Genomic DNA, 18159 nt, shown 5'->3' with positions numbered 1-18159 from the left:
ATTAGTCACATCATGCTCGCTAGTAATATTAGTTGTGTTCCTCTATCAAAAGTTTTTTTTCATTGGTTCTTTACAAACTATTGTACGTTTGTAACCTTTTGCAACGGCGTTTGAATAACTTTGAGTGCACCTGTATGAGTAAATCCGTACGTAAAAGACCGTCTACATTGCAAGCATGGTATGATTCCCAAGTGCGAGTAGGCCCACATACATGGAACAAATTTTGCACGGCATCTGGGTAGCAATACAAAAAGTTGTGACAGATTATATTCCCTGAATTAATTTCTTTCTAGCATATTTTGCACAACAGCAACTATGAACAACCACGCAATACTTTGATGACATTGCAGTTAAAACTTGCAGTACAAAGCATTTGAACAAAGTGAGTTTTTGGTTGTGTCTTCATAAAAACAAAAGGGTTTTTTTTCCTTCACATTAAGTAAAATTGAGAGGTTTCAAAACACTTCAAGTGCATCCTAAAACAACAGACAGGCGTTCACATGAACGCTTGAACAGGCTCTGCGTGCAGTTTGCTGCTGTTCACAGTGGTCATTAAACAACTTAACGTGCTTTCAATCAAAAGAACAGCACAGTGCTTTGCATATCTATGAAATTGGATTTACACGATGAAGTAAGTTTTATTTATATTTATATATAATTGCTACAATTCATATTCAGCTTGCTTGGTAATTTTAAAACCTTTCTGTGGGGAGTCGCCATGGCAGAACTGCTGTATTGAAAAGATATGAATTGTGCTATACGAAGGCATATCTTATGACAGGTATGAACTGGAGGAATGAATACAAGCTCGTCAAACTGGTTCTATGCGTGCTGCATACTGCCACCAAACTGCTGTTTTAAATCGCACTTGTTTAGAGTCGATTATTCTACCGCCGACTAACAACGTTCATGAAGCAATGGGTTGAGTCACACAGAATTTAAATTTGATGCGTCATGTTTTGGTAAGCGCATAGGTCGCTGCCAATCAGAGATTTCACAATCCTACAGCCAATCCCAAATTCAGGGTAGGGACCTAAAAAAGATTTGAGGTTACCTTTGTGTGTGTAAGACAAAGACTGTCAACTTCAGCAAATGCTTTTTGATTCATGTTTGCTGGAATATGTTGTTCTGTTGTCTTCTTCTAATCTGTTGTTTTATTTATCGTCAATGCATCAATATTAAATTCAGATTTTTAGGAGCCGCGAGAAATATTTTCTCATTTGGATCTCGAGCTCAAAGTGTCAAAAAGGCTGTAGTAAAGAATGACATTCAAAATGTTTGCAAATAATGCATTCAAAAGGTAATTATGATCATAATTATTGTAACTGTAATTAATACACTGACTTCCAGCCACCTCCCTACATGAAAGACGCGCGTCCACGCAGCTCCAATGGTTATGATGCCAAGTAAACCAAAATGCCTGTGTATTGTCTTGAATGTCAGCAGTGCATTTGCAGAGAATGGCAGAAGACGAATTCAAACAGGGCATCTTTGTGGCAAAGATGCAGAAACGCGGCAATGTGCTCGCCAATCAATGATGGCCCAACAATCGCTGCTTGGTAATGTCTGACTTAAATAAAAGTAGGAACTTGTCGTCTTGAGGTTAGGAGGAGGTGACATCTGAGGTTTTCATAATTACACTGGCCCGCATCTCGTGAGTGTGGCTGGGTATGGAAGACGTGAGGGAGTTCTGGCTGTAGGGCGTTGGCCAGCCGTCGGGGTGATAGCTGATGAGCGGGTCGGGGTCTCGCGTGGTGGTGATTCTGCAGCAAGGCTTGCTCCCTCTAACGAAGGTGGCCATGCCAGGTAGGGAAGAGGGAGACAACCTCAGAACTGACCTGCCATGATCCAGCCTCCAGGCTGGATTGACACCCTGTGAGTCACAGCAAAAGGACGAAAATGACAAGGATGGTGAAAGTACTGTGAGTAGACATACATATGCATGGTGGGCATTTCTGACTTGCTGACAGACTGGGATAAAATTGTGCTGTCTAATTGTCCGGTTCAATGATGGCATGGTTTGAAACTTGTATTTTATTTTGTAATTCTTAAATACAAGGTAGCGATGTCCCCATCACGCTTTTTAATCACCCGAGTCCGATTCTAAAACTAGAAGTTCCCGCGACTACCTAGTTGTTGGGTACGTCCGTGACTTGTCCCATTTGAAACGACACTATCGATTTATGACTTTGCTTGAATGCAACCAGTGGGAAACAAGCTTGCTTGTCACCAAATAATTTGACTTCTATTTGAAGTTATGTCATTTTGACGTGTCACACCTGTCACAAACCTGTCTGCCGTGCTCTCAACTCTTCGAGTATGACACTTAGCTAGGAGGCTTCTTTATATCAGGCAAGGCAGCCGTGTTTAGGAGTAGCTTTCCTCCCACCAAACAATCTATAAAGTCAAAACCGCCACTCTGCCGCTGCCTGGGGAGGAGCTGAGCGCAGGGGAGGAGATGTGTCTGTGTGTGTGTGCCTGCGGCTCTGTTGGCATCACTGACTGCTCCGCTATACCAACGATTATAATAATAAAAATATTTATTTAAAAAGATCAGAACATTGTGTTGTATAAAAAGAAGCCACAATGTTTTATTGGGCAAGATGTTTGTACATTTGGATTCATTTTGTGGGGTTTTGAGCTTGAAATGGTTCGAAAATGAATAAAAGCCATCTTTTTCACTCGATACCTCGGTCAGTTGACAATCTCGTGATTGGTCCTGATTTCCGATCAGGTAATCATCCCGAGCCATCCCTAGTTTAGGGTATTTTTGCTTTACTACATTCCCGACGATACGATATTTCAAGGTTATAAATCGCGCGCGGCATACGAGTCACACAGCTTGAGACGGCACGCTCAGTCACAGCTGTACTTACTTTTTTCCATGTTTACTGTTATTATCACTTCAGCACTGCAAATGGACAGAAATCCAATTTATGGAGAAATGGGGGTCCTGAGGGCAATTTAATCTGTTTGTGCATACCTCTGTGTGTTCCATTCGATTCAGGTACATTGGACTATAAAACAAGCCTGTTAATGTTTGATACTCAGAGTTCGTAGCCAAGGCCATCCCGTGGGTGTGCATGTGTGGGTGCGCGTCTGTGCGCGCGCGCATACATGCCTGCGTGTGTGTGTGTGTGTGTGTGTGTGTGTGTGTGTTTGCATTTGTGTAGAACAGTCGACTCACCTGTTGGGTGTCCTCAATGTCGCTGTCTGTGTCACTCCCTGTAAAGAGACCAAATTAAAATTTGCACACAGTAAATGGCGCATTTTGAACCAAGCACCGCAGAATGAAGAAAACACAACTGGAACTCTGATTTTCCAAAACAACAAAACAGTGACAAAAAGGACAGATTCAAACCCCGTATCGTCACCCCCTATCAATCATCAATCAGACAACATTGAAAGAAGCAGTAAGGACGAACTGATAACAGCTGAAAAGTGATCGACTCGGCTGTGCTTAGAATGACTGGTTAGATTAGCAAGCAGATGAGAACTGCAACCAAAAATAGAGAAAATCAATTCTGTAATCCACTTCAGAAATGACATAGTATGTTGGGCTTCAAGAAACTGTATAGTTGAGGTTGTCGCAATGATAAGTTCATTTCACAGTTGGCTTATTGCTCCGAGCTGAGAACACAAAACTGCTGTTAAGCAGTTATGGTCTGTTTCACAAGCATGAGCACTCTGTTCCCAGCTTTAGATAAGATAAGACGAATGCTATAGAGACTCTGCTGACAAAAAGAATGAATTATGTAACTTGATAATCATGGACAATAGACCATGTTTTTTTTTTTCCCTTGTGTTCGCATAAACAATAATACAAACCATTAAAGAGAACCACGCGATCCGTCTCATGCACATGTTGTTAATGCTTTATAAATAAAAGAACAATCGAGAAACGCCACTGTGGCATCAACAGTACACTCAAGAGTCACTGCCAATTTGCTAATTGATTATGTCTCAGTGTTTGGCAATTATTCACGGGTGTCAATCTCATTTTTTTGTCACAGGCCACATTGTAGTCACCGTTTCCCTTGGAGGGCCGTTCTATCTGTCAAACCATATCAAGAAGTCACAAATAATGGTTTATTCAACTGCTCTTTAAGTGAGTCTAATGAGAGGTTTGGTAAAAAGAAAATTCTTACAATATCTGTTATTCATGACATATGAGAATTTGAAATGTTGCATGTTTTTAGCAAGCATCATGGAAGTTGACATATTTGGTTTGCTTTCGAGGGCCAGATAAAACGATGTGGTGGGCCAGATCTGGCCCCAAGGTCTTGAGTTTGACACCAGTGAGCTACAGTATCGCTGATTTCTCTCACTGTGCTTCTTTTTCAGGATTTTGTGAAGCACCGTTCACTGGGTGTTGAACCCATCAGTCACCTTGTCGATTTCACTACAACACGTTGACATAGAAAGTTTGAAGTGGACTAATCGCTGATCACAGTTTTGACGTCTCATCTACCACTCGGCCAATGTACAGACAACTTTCAACTCGGCAGTCTGCTGCCGTCACCCGAGTTTAACCCTCCGACCAACAAGGCGAAACATGCCTTCAAAAATCTGTGTGGGTCTGAGAGTATGGAAATAAGCTGGTTGTGGATAAGAATAGTAGTTAGCCTCGCTAGCATCGGCTATTACGGTTGAGAAGATCAGGAACGTTGGTGAACAACATTATAGCAGAGTAGTAGCATGTGTTGCTTAATTTCGGTTCAGATTTCGGAAACCTTATTCCACATCACAAATCTACTTGTAAGTGTCCCACAAATTTGGAGAGATGTGACGTGCCTGTGTGCCTACTCACCGCCAAATGAAGACACAGGAGAGATTTGAAAAGGGTACAAGTGGGAGGAGCTCACGGACTCCTCTTCATTCTCTGTTTTCACTTCAATTGTCTGGCAGACAAATGGTAAGAGGTCGTTTGAAATCACATGTTCTTCTTCACCAGAAATATCTGCACATGGACACAGAAGATATCAGTGTGACTCTTCTTGGAAAGCAAAACTACATATTCTGCAAATGTGCAAGTATTCAAGATGTGGTATGTCGGCACTTAAAGTACAACTTAACACAAGCCGAGGCACCTTGGGTTGTGTGGGGCATCTCAACTTCATCCTGCCGTTCTTGTTTGAAGTCGTCAACTTGTACATGAAAGAGAAGAGGGGCGCTGTCAAAAGACGGAGACGCTCCCTGAGAGAGAGCGAGTAGGGTGAGTGGTGGGGGATAAAGACAGGAAGTCAGTATTTAAATGGCTAAGAGTCGATTCAACTGTGTCGGCGTCATCCCAACGGATGACCGAAACGCAAGAACATCACAGCGCTGAACACTGACTGAGACAATGTGAAACGCCAACCTTACCACAGCAGTGACCTGATAAAAGATACAGTGACCATTTGAACAAGCAGGTCATCATGTGTCAATTACAGTTCCAGATTAGCACAGTCTGACTGGACATACATGCGACACTTCTGTAGCGGTGCTATTAGTTGTGGTCAGCAAACTATAGTGTAATAGAGTGTGTTTTGGATGTAATAAAAAAAAAAAAAAAAGTAGTTTTGCCAGTGAGTTAATTTTCAGCATCTTGTTGTTGTGTGCAAAAAAAAATACACTGCTGTCTTGACAATGCTGTGTGTTGCATGTCCAGGGTTTTTCCTGCATTCAAAATTGTGTGGCGGCCGCCCCCAACCAGACCGATTGATGTCGCTCAACCCAGCAGAAAGCTCCTTCTGTGCTGATTGTGGGATCGATGTCCCTCTGCGGCAGCTTTGTATTTTAACTGCAGTTGCAGCGCTCCGCCACAATGGAGGCGCTATATCAACAGCACCGCACAAGAAAGACCTGAAGCATCGGTTCAAGTGCCGCCCCAAAACACACCGCAAACTCAGGATGCACGATAAATGTCAGAATGACGAGGTCTTGTCAATAAATCTAATAACATTAAAAAAAAAAAAAAAAAAAAAAAAAAGGACAGTCAACGGTACGACGGCGTTCTGAAAGCTAACGAAGACGGCTGCGCTGTCAAAAAGTAAAAGTGCAAACCTTTTGCCAAAGAGGAGCCAATGGCTCAAATGATGCGATCTGATTTCACCAATGACGTTGTGGGCACTTGGCGACCAACCTTTTAGCATCGACTTGACTTTCGCGGGCTACTAAACCACTCGGCGCGTACAGTTTAGACTTCCGAGCCGCCACTATCTTCTAAGACAGGAGGTGTCATGCGTCTGCATACCCCGACAGAAGGAAATACGGACACGAGCCTCACTTCTGACTTATGGCCGGATGACGTTAGCCCTGTTAGCTTGCTTCAAGTCATACACTACAGTGCTCACTTGTGCGTTTACTCTCTTGACTTTTTTTTTTCCCTTTCCACTGCACTTTTTCACCTTGCGGGACTTGTGAGTGCACTTTATGAATCCTTACCCAAGAGTTTGTGGACACTGAGAAGAGGCCTTTATCAGGCAAGTTTTAAGAAACAAATGCTTCAACATGATAACAGTCATATTCTTATTGGAACTCTTAAAGTATGTTTCCTGTCAAAGAAAGTGAGTCCGTTGAATTTATAGAATACGTTCACGTCTCGACGCATGGTCAGGATGGTACCACCTCTGCCTCAATTTGAGCCAGGAAAAAACCCTGATGTTTGTGTTTTAGCTACCTCTTTAATTCCTTTGGGCCCACTCTCTTTGTTGCTCCTCTTCTTCCCTAAATGCATATCCAGAGGAAAACAGATATTCAAGGAAAAGCCACATCCTTTCCTTCATGTAAAGCAAATGAATTACAGTGAAATGCCAATGTCAAATGCACCATAAGACTTTGATTCTGGATTAGACCAGAATTTGAGAAAAGTAAACCTCTAACATCGCACAGAAATCCAGTTTGAACCTTTTTGAACCACTGAGTAGTAAGAGCTCACACTTTAAAAAACAGGCCAAATCCTCGATGACCAGCAGCAACACTGACCTTTCCGTATACTTCTCTCCGAAGATGACAGCATCTTATAGACTCTGAAGGCATTCGTTCCTTTTTTGTTGCTTTTATCCTTCACCTCCTCGATATCAGGCAGGCTGTTCATGGCACAGCGGAAATTTGCCTTCCAAGTCTTTGGATCTGGACGGTCTTTTCCTGGCTGGTACTTACCTGCACGTACACAGATGAGAGCATAGCATCAAGTCACATAGTCACAATTTATCATGTATTTATCAAAATAAGCATTTTATTTACTCCAGCTACTCCCTGAATAATTACCCCCAAAATATCCCCCCAACCCCCCACCTCAGACCCCTACCCCCAATGAGTATTGTGAAGAAAAACTTGGCCCTATTACTTAATTAGGATGTAAAGTGCTTCATTTGACACCCCCCCCCCTCAAAAAAGAGCAACAATAGTAATTTGTCTCGCATTTAATACTATAAATAATTAAAGTACTCCTGTTTGGAATACTGTTTGGTCCCTGTTCATCGAACGCATCAGTTCAACATTGCAGCAAATGGTTTTAGCTGCTTTCAAAAAGGAACCCAGCCTTTGTCACTTAAAATTTGTGTTTGTAAACCAGGGGTCAATCAACTTTTTGAAACCAGAAAGCTACTTCTTCAGTCAGGATGAACGCAAAGGGCTACTAGTTTGATTGAAACTTTTGCTCAAATTAGCTTTTATTAGGCAGCCATGCCTACAACCCTAACGAAGATAAGCGGTAAAGAAAATGAATGTATGGATATTCATGGAAATAAAGGCCCTGGTCATGTTCATGATTTCTCACAATAATTATTAGCCATGAATTAAGAAAGCAGGAAACAGATACATTCCAATATGCAACCTTTTATTGATATAGATATCTGCATCCCTTTGCATTTTCAAATGATCACTTTGACAATATGCCAAGGAAATCACAATGTCCCATTACTGCTCAGCTTTTTTTTTTAAAAAGAATTTTAAAAATGTATGTTGTTTATCATTTAATTAAGGTGCTTAGCCCTAAATATGTCAAATGACACTAACATAAATGTAGTTTTGTACCAGGTTTTACTTTCAGTACCGACAAAAGAAAAAGCTAGAGTGATTACCAGTATGCATGGCCCATCTCATGAAGAGAGGAGCATCTTTCTCCAAGTCCCAGCCGTGGCGAGCAGCATGCATCCAAGGGATCTGGAAGATCCTTTTTTCCTAGAGATAAATATCACTAATCACCATCACCAAAGGTTTGAGGATTTTTTTTTTGGCACATTTACCCAAAGTACAATGGACAACAGAACTGAACGAGTTATCATTTTGGGACGTGATTTCGTGTTCATCAAAGCTGTCTCACTCTGATCCACCCCAAGCTCACAAATCAGAAGTGGCAAGCTAATCGTGGACGCTAACCTATCAGCTCTGAGCTGGTTAAAAAAGTCAGTTTTGCCCGCCATTAATTGGTGCTACAATGTAGCCATTTCACACATCGGTGAATCATCATGCGTGTCGGACAGAAATAAAGATCTTTGTTCAGAATTATCTGTCATTGTGTTAATTGAAATGTTATGTATCCTAAGTACGAGTGATATTGGTACTTGGTATTGGTAAGTACTCAAGAGTAAATACTCATATCTGTATCAGTCTGAAAAAAGTGGTATTGAACACTATTACACAAAGGTGCATATTTATACATGAATGACAGCAAGCAGCATGTCTTGATGTCTTGAACCATTTTTAAAACCTTGGTGAAGGACCGCCTCCCTCACACGGCCTCTTTCGTCTCCTTGCATTATTAGAGTACGAGCTTTTAATGTTTTCATGCTGTGATGTCATTTTCTGCCACGTTTGTAAATGTTACACCCAGTACAGAGTGAAGATTGCGCGGAAGCTTGATTTGAAGAACATCATGAATGAAATCGAAATTGCACCACCTTTCAGAAAAGTCACAATTCAATCTTTTCCTCGAATCATTCAGTCCAACTGTACAATCGTGATTTGTCACTTCAATAGCTTTCAGTCAACCAATTCTTGAAAGTGCTTTCTCTTAGAGGATGTGTGCCAATGAAGGTACTTACTTTGTTAACCCATTTGAGGCCTGGTATCTGGCAGGAATTGATCTGTTCCTCCAGCCATGGCCGCATCCTCATTCTATCTACAGGCATTGTGGGATCTGAACACAGGTATACACATTCACATTGAAATGTATTGAAGGTACAGTTTCTGGGGCATCTGTGTGCAAAGCGTAGTTGACAATGACAAACACGAAGAATGTTCAAATGTTCAGTTCAAGGTTTTATGAAGGACACAGTTCGACCTCTATGTATTTTCAGTCGAGCTCGTCCTTATCGGGGTTGCAGGTGAGCCAGAGCTTATCCAAGCTCAATTTGGGCGAGAGGCGGCATACACTGTGGACTGGGTGCCAGCCAATCGTAGGGCACACAGGCAACCATTCACTCACACTCACACCTATGAGCACTTTTGTCTTCCATGAGCCAAACTTGAAAGTTTTGGTCATGCGGGAGGAAGCCAGAGTAACCAGACAAAACCCACACAAGCATATGGAGATCATGTAAACGCCACACAGAACCAAGATTTGAATGCCAAACCTCAAAACTGTGAGGCAGACATGCTAATTAGTGATGAGAAAATAAAGATGCATGAACCAGTTGTTGGATACATCATTTATACATAATATGCATATTATTGATTATTATTATTCGATTTTGTTGTATCTTTTCTTGGCACTTAAAGCACTGAGCAAAACTAAATATATAACACACAAATAATAACCACATCAGCCTGACTATGGAATATGAGAGTCCATATTAAAAGTGTCTGACAACATTAGAATGAAGATGTGAAGAGAGACAGAAACAGGGACTTGCCCGTGACAAACCTCCTCAAGTGAAGGATTGCGCAATCTGAGGTGAGGTGAAGCTGCTTCCGGCCACGCTTGAGTCTTGCCCATGTAATGGAACAGGAAATGTGTTAAGTTAGCAATTTTCACTGTGAAATCATGGAGATTTTTGGATTAATTACCAAAAATCAAAATACAACAACTATTGACCCCAGAACTAATATTGAAAAGATTATTTTCTGATTCCCCTTACAGCTGCCAATTCTAAATAAAAACGATCAATTTAGGGCAGAGGACTGGTTAGCATGTCTGGTTAGCACAGCCACCTCACAGTGCAGAGGTCTGTGGTGCGATTCCAGGCTCCAGCCTTCCTGTGTGGAGTTTGCATGTTCTCCCTGTGCCTGCGTGGGTTTTCTCCGGGCACTCACGTTCCCTCCCACATTCCAAAAACATGCATGGAAAGTGAATGGAACACTCGAAATTGTCCCTAAGTGTGAGTGCGGATGGTTGTTTGTCTATGTGTGGCCTGTGATTGACTGGCAACCACGTGTTCCCTCCCTACTGCCCAAAGGCGCCTGGCTCCAGCACATCTGTGACCCTAGTGAGGATAAGTGGTTTGGATAATGGATGAATGGTTGTTCATTTTTTGTTGAAATGGTGACTTGGTGGGGAGAAAAAAATTACACCAGCATGAAATAAATAAATAAATAATACATAGCAAGAGACTTTAATGGGCCACAAAAAATTACTTGATGACCACAAGCCTTGAGTTTGACACGTGCATGCAAATGCTTGTCGTTATTAAAATATAATTATGAATCAACTGGAAAATAACAAACAGTTGTGGAGTTTAACGCCGTGCACACTGAATTTGATTTAAAAACAACGTTGTTATTTATGTGTAACGTGATCTGATCACAGTCCGTCAGGCCAGATAAGCCAGTGGCACTCCCAGCGAGTGGTACAGCATGCCAACTGAACAGGTCAAACAGGGTGAAACCCCATCATCATGGCTGCAGTACATATATTAACTGTATCTTTTCAAAATCACAGAGCTAGATTTATAAAAGTACTGATCTTCAGAACGGCACAATAATGGTTTAACCATTAACTAACGCTTTGCTGATTTGAACCACGGCGAGTTGGCATATTGCACAATGTGGGACATTTACTTTTCTTGCAAAAGAAGTGGTGCAGATTAAATAAATACACCAGCGCAGAAGTTTCAAAAACCATTTAACTTGGCTACAGATACCGTTCCTTTGCACAGAAACACAGTAAACTCAAACACACCCGAGTTACGTAAGATGTGTCAAAACAGTGGTGTGCATTTGTTTTAAATGGGAAAAAGCTACTTGCAAAGTTCACATTTCACGAAATCGACAACGACACTCACAAGCCTAAATAAAATAGGAGTCTATATCAAGAGCAATGACCACTACCAGTCACTCCTCAAATGCCAGAAGAAAACAAGCTGAGCCAAAAGTGAAAATAAAAGCCAGTACACGTAAACAAAAGCGAGGGTAAAACGAGTACTTTCGCTTACAAGGCGAGCAAGGATCCGTCACGGCAAGCCCGCAGGAGAAGTCTGTCACAAGTAACAGGCAGCAGCAACAGCAGCGGCAGCGGTGGTGCTAATATGCGGAAATTGTGTTACCTGTCAAGTTTGGGACGCTTCTGTCAGAATAACATGCACCACTGCTGGGGGGTGGAATTTCAACTGGGTTGTGGGCTTTCGTAGAAAAGGGAAAGTGAGAGCGCCGATAGGTTTTGTTTCTGGTCCAGAGCGAAAGCAAAACAAGGTTAGCTCGGATAGCGGGGGCTCCACTTGGAAACCCCCCTCCTACCTACCCACTCGCCAACGCGGAAGTGTGTCGCCCCCAATATCTATCGGCAACAGATGGCTCACTGTGCTCCTTTTTGACGTTGCACACCAAGCGGTTTTCATCAAATATTTTTCCAAATACACGTATTGTGCCGTCTACCTAGTTAAGCTGTTTCAAAATAAAGCTGCTCAAGCGTCATCATGAGTTATAAACAGTGCAAAATCCCCTGCCAGATGCGCCGTCGAACGAGCACAGACGATCTTTGTACTGGATTTCATTTTCACTTCCTCAGTTGCAGTCGCTCTGCAGCCGCACTCTGCTTTCAGGATCAATGTTGCAGGAAATGAAAGCAAGACTAACATCCCTTTTACATTCATTGCGACAATTCACCAGCACATTCCAACCAATAGATTAGGCCCCATGTTATGGAATGACAGCAAATACTTTAACCTTTTGTAATAATGCAAGTACTGTATACTCTTCTGCGTATGCTAAATGAAAATGTAAATGCATGTGCAAAAGATCCACGAACCAATTTTTTTCTCTTTCTCAGTGCAAAGGAATCTCTTGCATACCGCCATTCATGGCGCAACAAACCAATATTAGGTAACTGCAAGGCAACACAAAAATCATCTCTCTCAAAATTTTGATATTATTGATTTACTGTGTTTGTTCTGCATATCATTCCGAATCTTCCAAAAAGATATTAGGCTTACTCACGTTGTTGATACCCGCGATTCCACATATTCACTGATTTTTCAAAATGCATATACATGTATATTTTAAGTTTTATTTAAAAATGTTTTGTTTCGGGTTTTTTTGGCGGGGGGGCGGGGGGATTAATCAATGGGGCCAACCCAATGTGGCCGCCATTTGCCCTTTCATGTTTAATGAAACAACAAAGCTGGTAAACTTTCAGGGAGCCATAACTTATTCTGTTGAATGAATGGCAATGGATGCCATACACACATTTATTGGACATTGTATTGAATATTAACCAATGAAAATCAGGTTTTGTTTTATTTTTGGTGGCACTGTGTTTGACTGATCAGCATGTTGTTTGTTAGCTGTGTGTTTGTGTCTTCATCCTGTCAGAATACACATGCAACTGCGTCAAAGTTTTCTGACACTGGGTAGCACAATTCACTCAAGAGGGTGTCAATAATCGTAAAATGTCATTGCAGCCTGGATAGACGGAAGACACTTTGTGCCGGATTTAGCAAAGCAGCCCCAGAACAAACCGAGCCAACAGTTTGCGCTTCTTTGCGCGCACACACACACACACACACACACACACACACACACACGCAAAATTGTTGGTAGCCTTTTATGAAAAACGGAAAAACCGACAATGATCACCAAATGAACTTCAAACTAATGAGAATGGAATTTTACTTAATCCTTTCATACCGGTGTGTCTGTGTACCAACCTCTTTTTGAGTTGACGGTTTAAAACTAGGATTTGGCCTACCGTTGTACATTTTTATGAATTACAGTAGCTTAATGGAATACAGCATGATAAATGAAAACGAATCATGCAGAAAAAAAAATTGGCAATTAATAAATGTAAAAAAAGAAAAAAAAACACAACAGTCAATCTGTATCCATAATTTTATTTCACATCAAAAATAAATGTTAACATTTTAGTGGACAACAGGCAGACTTCCCACTCTGAATGAATGAATGAAGTGTGTGTATACCTCCCCCCAGTATTCATTGACAATGCCACACTTTCATGTGTGAAAACGGCCAGGTGTCTCCTTCGATACAAGGAATTTCCCAAGATTATTTATAAAGAACTTGACTTTGTTGTCTCTCCCTTAAAAAAATATATAAATTGACTTACTGTATTGGCATCCTAATGGAAGCGCTTTAAATTGTGTTGTGAAATGTTCAAACCAGATAGTGACCCAAAAAGAAAAAAAACAAAAACAAATGACTATGCTTTCACACATCACTATTTCCCTTTGAAGTGCAATTTGTTTAACATCAAGCTATATGGACAGTTGACTAAAAAGAAAAATAGGTAAAAACTTTATCAATGAATACGAGTAGTGTAAAATGAAAATACAGAAGCACACTGATTGGGCTCCGGTTCTCAGCTGAAATTATTTTGCTACTGCTCAGTAGTTTCAGACAATAATAACTGCCATCGTTTATTGAGGGAAGTAAAGGTCTTTGGTTAACATTGAGACAATGCAGGGAATCTGCTTCTTGCCGGTAAACCCAGGAACATTGGAGCTGGATTCAAAGTGCATTGCCACCTTGTAGTTGACCCGAGTCATGATCTGCATCAGTTCCAACTCGCCTCTGAAACGTTGCAACATCTCACATAATGCCTGCATGAACCAGGAACCGTTTTGCGTGTTCCTCCATGAGTAATAGCCTGTTGGAAAGTTTTCATTGTTAGGAATGGTACTTATTCCTTTCCTCCAAGTTGTGTGTCTCTAAATTCAACATTCACATTTCTCAAAGTCTTCTCAAACATTATTCATAAAATTCCTGGCCAAAATGTTATTTTGATTATATTTGGAACACGACGAAGGTTACCTGGGGCTGTCGAATAGGCATACAAGAAGTCGGCCTCGACGGGAATCCTCTCAGACGTTTGCTCCGCCACGCTGTCGGCTTGGATTTCGGTTCCCTCATCCAGTTCTGAGCCGCGGCATGCCTGAAATAGAATACAAATTTGAATACAGATAAAATTAAATCATCCATAATGAGTTTGGGTATACTTTTTTTTTTTTTTTTTAATTACACTGTTGGCGGGAGGGGGGTTCTGACAAAGAAGTACAGCACACAGCTTTTGTTATACTGAGCGTTGCCAACTTAGCAACTTTTTCACTCTATTTAGAGACTTTTCCAACCCATCTACCCGTCTATTTTTTGTTTTTTTTTTCCCAAAAGAAATGATTAGCAACAAAATCTAGCAACATGTGTGGTGTTACTTCTGGAGATTCTCCCTGCAGCGCAGATGTTCACCCATCCACATTCGGACTGCAAATGAAGCCTGAGCAAAGTCACCACTAGCAAATTAAATATATCAATAGTAAATTAGTTAATTAGACTTCGGCGGAAGTTCAGGATGGCTGGCTCACAGACATCCATCCATCCATCCATTTTCTAATCCGCTTATCCTCACCACGGTCACGGGCGTGTCGGAGCCTATCCCAGCTATCTTCGGGAAGTATGCGGGGAACACCATGAACTGGTTGCCAGCCAATCACAGGGCACGCATAGACCAACAACCATTCGTGCGCACAATCACGCCTAGGGACAAGTTACAGTGTACCATTAACCTGCCATGCATGTTTTTGGAATGTAGGAGGAACCCTGAACCTCTGTGAAGCTGATGTGCTAACCAGTCATCCACCATGTCACCCGGCTTAGAGACATATTTTCCAAAATAGGCAGAAAAAGTTTTCCTTCATGTTTAATTTCTCACTTAATGGGCAGAGATTCCTGAAATCCAACGATATGAATTTGTCAGGCCTTGTTTATTTTTTTTTCTTTTTGTTTTGCTTTTTTTACTGCATGTTACCTAACACCTGCGCTTGTTGTTAGTATAAAATATCAATTTTTATTTTTAACCCTTCATATTGAAGTTTGTTTGCAAAACGAGGTTTGGAAAACAAACGTTAATAATTAATTAAATATATTCTCAGTTCCGCCTTTTTTCTTATATTGGACAGTCTTTCTCAGGCCAGTAGTAAGTGTGCGCTGATAAATTTAAAGACGACACAGTGGGCGACTGATTAGAGCGTCGGCCTCACAGTAAAGGGGTGCAGGGTTTGATTCCGGCTCCAGTCTTCCTGTGTGGAGTTTGTGTGTTCCCCGGGCCTGCGTGAGTTTTCTCCAGGTACTCCGGTTTCCTCCCACATTCCAACAACACGCATGGCAGGCTAATGGGAAAACTCTAAATTGTCCCCAAGTGTGATTGTGAAAGCGAATGGTTGTTTGTCTGCAAGTGCCCTGCGATTGGCTGGCAACCAGTTCAGCGTGTCCCCCGCCTACTGCCCGAAGACAGCTGGAATAGGCTCCAACAAGCCTGCGATTTGAAAATGGATGGATGGATGGTTGATGAATTTAAAATGTAATTCTTCTGTATGGCCAGTAGAGGGGATGCACTGGCTATAAAATTAAACCAGCCTTCTTTCATTTTCTCCACTTGAGGGCAGTAGGCCATAGACCACATTTTTCAGAAATTAAGAATGTCAGAAGTAGCAGAACCAAGCACTAGAGGATGTCCTCCAACTAGCCTGCCTTTGATTTCACCCTTTGCACCTTTTATCACCTATGTTGTCACACCCCTTATTTATTGCACTGGGCAGTGCCTATCTGAGCATGCATTGCTCAGCAAGTTGTTCACCCACCTCTGCAGAATATTACATGAAATTGTTCCCTTGTTCGTAAATTGATAAATTATATGGAGAAAACATGCAACCCCTCCCCCCCCAACTGAAATGGTCAAGAGATGAGTCTAGACTGAAAACCACTTTATCCAAATTGAGTCAATTCAGAAATAAAAAATTTTAAAAAAGGTTTTCATGTGTGTCAATTGGCAAAAAAAAATGGCTACAATAAAACCAAAAGGAGGAGTTTAATGGCAACATGATATTTTTGGTATATTCAAAGTGCAGAAGATTGAAATTACAAAATCAAAAGGAAAAAAAAAACAACCAATCCTGGGACATTTCCGTACATTTGCATCAACACATATAAAATACTTTGGAAAAAAAAAGTTGGCAGCGTAACAGCCCAGAAGATCTACTAACCTGGATAAAGAAGAGCTTTGGTTTTCCCACCAGAGTGCTGCAACGATGTCCTTTAAAAGGTTTGGTCAGGTTTTCAAGCAACTCATATCCATCAGTTCCAAAAATCACACCTTCTTCACCATGACTTAGCAACACACACACAAATGACGCACAGCTGCTATGGTCCTCTTGGGATACTGCAGACGCAGACACAAAGAAACAAGACAGAGTGACTTGACCAGCCTTGATTCCTACCTATTTAGAAGCACAGACATTTTTTTTTAAATAAACAAGCAGTTTTTGCTTCTGGATTTATACGGCACTCAACTTTCCAAACACATGTTATAGTTAGGCTGATAACATCGGCTCAAGATTTATACGGCACTCAACTTTCCAAACACATGTTAGGCTGATAACATCGGCTCACTAACGAAAATAATAAAACTTAATTACCACTCAACATTAGACTCTTCATTTGCTTTACAGTCTGATCAGTGGCCACTTTGATCTTATAACCAAGAGCCGAAAAAGTCTTCATGGCAAAAGCAGCATCAACATCCGTCCCATTACGAGTGCTCATCCCTGGGAAGATACAAAAAGAGAATTACAGTCCATTTTTTTAAGTGAAGGACTTAAGAAAGGGGAATAGAAAGAAATGGATTTGGCTGAAGATTTGGATATCTATAAATAAAGGCACCACCCATCTTTTTGTTTTTCACTTTAGTTTGGCCTTAGTGTAGAACTCCACCTTGTCCGTGACATTCTACTTATATGTGATCATTGAAGTGCTAAAAGCAATCAATACTGGCTTTTTGAACGGTACAGTGAACGCCCACCATTTATCATGCAGATGCATTCCAAATCCACCAGCAGAAAGTGAAAATCTACAATGAAGACCATGTGAGAAAAAAAAAAAATAGAAACACCTGATGTAACCCCATCCAACTGTAATGTCTACACACATCTCCATCAACTGAAACGACATACTGTACGCAGAACGCTGTTGAATCACTGTGAAAAAAAATATGTGACAATTTCCTCTGTGCTTTTCCCTACTTCACACTTGCCATACCGATGTCGAAATGCAGGCCTGACTGACAGTTCGGGGAAGTAATAAACGTTGAACCATGAATTCACAAAGCATTTGTCAAAGTAGCGATGAACTGAATTAGACAGCCGTGGACTAATTCATTAGCCCACCAGACAGGTTTAATGGGCGTATTTACTTGTACTGCGGTCGAAGTTCTTATTGTTGATAATCAGGCAGATTCCCATGTGTGGGTAGTCCATCTTGTACTGAAAAGGGTTGTCGGCTTTTTTGATGGGTACAGAGTCTGTTTCCTCATCTTTCTTACTGGCATTGGATGGATTCTTCCTGAAAGGAGATCAACAGTCAGAGGCAGCAAACAACATGCAAGGTGATGAAGATCAGGTTGAGAAACCTGCTAAACAGCTTTCAGGTCAAATGTTCCCTCTAAATCCATTTGGCAGTTCAGTGAACCTATTGAGTGGTTTTGTCAGACAGTTGACTCAGAACAGCAGTTGTTTTTCCATTCATGGAATAGAACTTCAACCGTGGCTATACATGTACATTGTTTGTTTGACAGCTTTTTAATACACATGTGGATACACTAGCTCCAACTACAGTATTAGCAGTTTCAAGACATACAAAATTAATTGTGAAACACTCAAAAGTTATTTGAATTGAAATGGCTCAACCCATTACAGCAGGGGTACCCAACCGCCGGTCCGCAGACCGGGACCGGTC

At 41.3% G+C, this 18159-nt stretch overlaps 2 protein-coding genes across 5 annotated transcripts in view; both read right to left on the bottom strand.

Annotated features, from left to right (window-relative positions):
• Positions 1–52: 52 nt before the first annotated feature.
• On the bottom strand, positions 53–11776 carry irf2b (interferon regulatory factor 2b). 3 transcript variants are annotated; one of them, XM_019869812.1, is made up of 10 exons: positions 11469–11771; positions 9851–9913; positions 9030–9124; positions 8067–8166; positions 6967–7143; positions 6662–6708; positions 5091–5196; positions 4811–4960; positions 3188–3225; positions 53–1873 (listed from the first exon to the last, which is right to left on the bottom strand). In XM_019869812.1, the coding sequence occupies exons 3-10, from the start codon at positions 9114–9116 to the stop codon at positions 1604–1606; spliced, it is 975 nt and encodes a 324-aa protein (XP_019725371.1). In that variant the 5' UTR covers positions 9117–9124; positions 9851–9913; positions 11469–11771; the 3' UTR covers positions 53–1603. The 3 variants fall into 3 exon arrangements, with proteins under 3 accessions (XP_019725371.1, XP_019725372.1, XP_019725373.1); XM_019869813.1 differs by having other exon boundaries at positions 11358–11476; XM_019869814.1 differs by lacking the exon at positions 9851–9913 and having other exon boundaries at positions 11469–11776.
• A 1987-nt stretch (positions 11777–13763) lies between these two features.
• LOC109515795 (caspase-3-like) overlaps positions 13764–18159 on the bottom strand; it is a 7284-nt gene continuing 2888 nt past the window's right edge. For both annotated transcript variants that reach the window (XM_019869815.1, XM_019869816.1), the window contains exons 3-7: positions 17618–17766; positions 16845–16973; positions 16413–16588; positions 14188–14308; positions 13764–14023 (exon numbers count right to left, since the gene is read on the bottom strand). In XM_019869815.1, the coding sequence (XP_019725374.1) occupies positions 13794–14023; positions 14188–14308; positions 16413–16588; positions 16845–16973; positions 17618–17766 (805 nt within the window). In that variant the 3' untranslated portion in view covers positions 13764–13793. The remainder of the gene's footprint in view (positions 14024–14187; positions 14309–16412; positions 16589–16844; positions 16974–17617; positions 17767–18159) is intronic.

The sequence above is a fragment of the Hippocampus comes genome, unplaced genomic scaffold, assembly GCF_001891065.2.
Source record: "Hippocampus comes isolate QL1 unplaced genomic scaffold, H_comes_QL1_v1.1 scaffold9, whole genome shotgun sequence".
Lineage (NCBI taxonomy): Eukaryota > Metazoa > Chordata > Actinopteri > Syngnathiformes > Syngnathidae > Hippocampus > Hippocampus comes.
The sequence above is the reverse complement of the archived record's forward strand: the minus strand, read 5'-3'. Positions and strand labels throughout refer to the sequence as shown.

What these genes read in the sequence shown, in the direction of transcription:
- irf2b (XM_019869814.1), bottom strand. Translation starts at nt 9,116, where the DNA reads ATGCCTGTAGATAGAATGAGGATGCGGCCATGGCTGGAGGAACAGATC. An exon ending in GGCCCAAAGGAATTAAAGAG is followed by an intron (nt 5,197 to 6,661) that starts GTAGCTAAAACA and finishes GCTCTCTCTCAG; the next exon opens with GGAGCGTCTCCGTCTTTTGA. An exon ending in ACATTGAGGACACCCAACAG is followed by an intron (nt 1,874 to 3,187) that starts GTGAGTCGACTG and finishes TGTGACTCACAG; the next exon opens with GGTGTCAATCCAGCCTGGAG.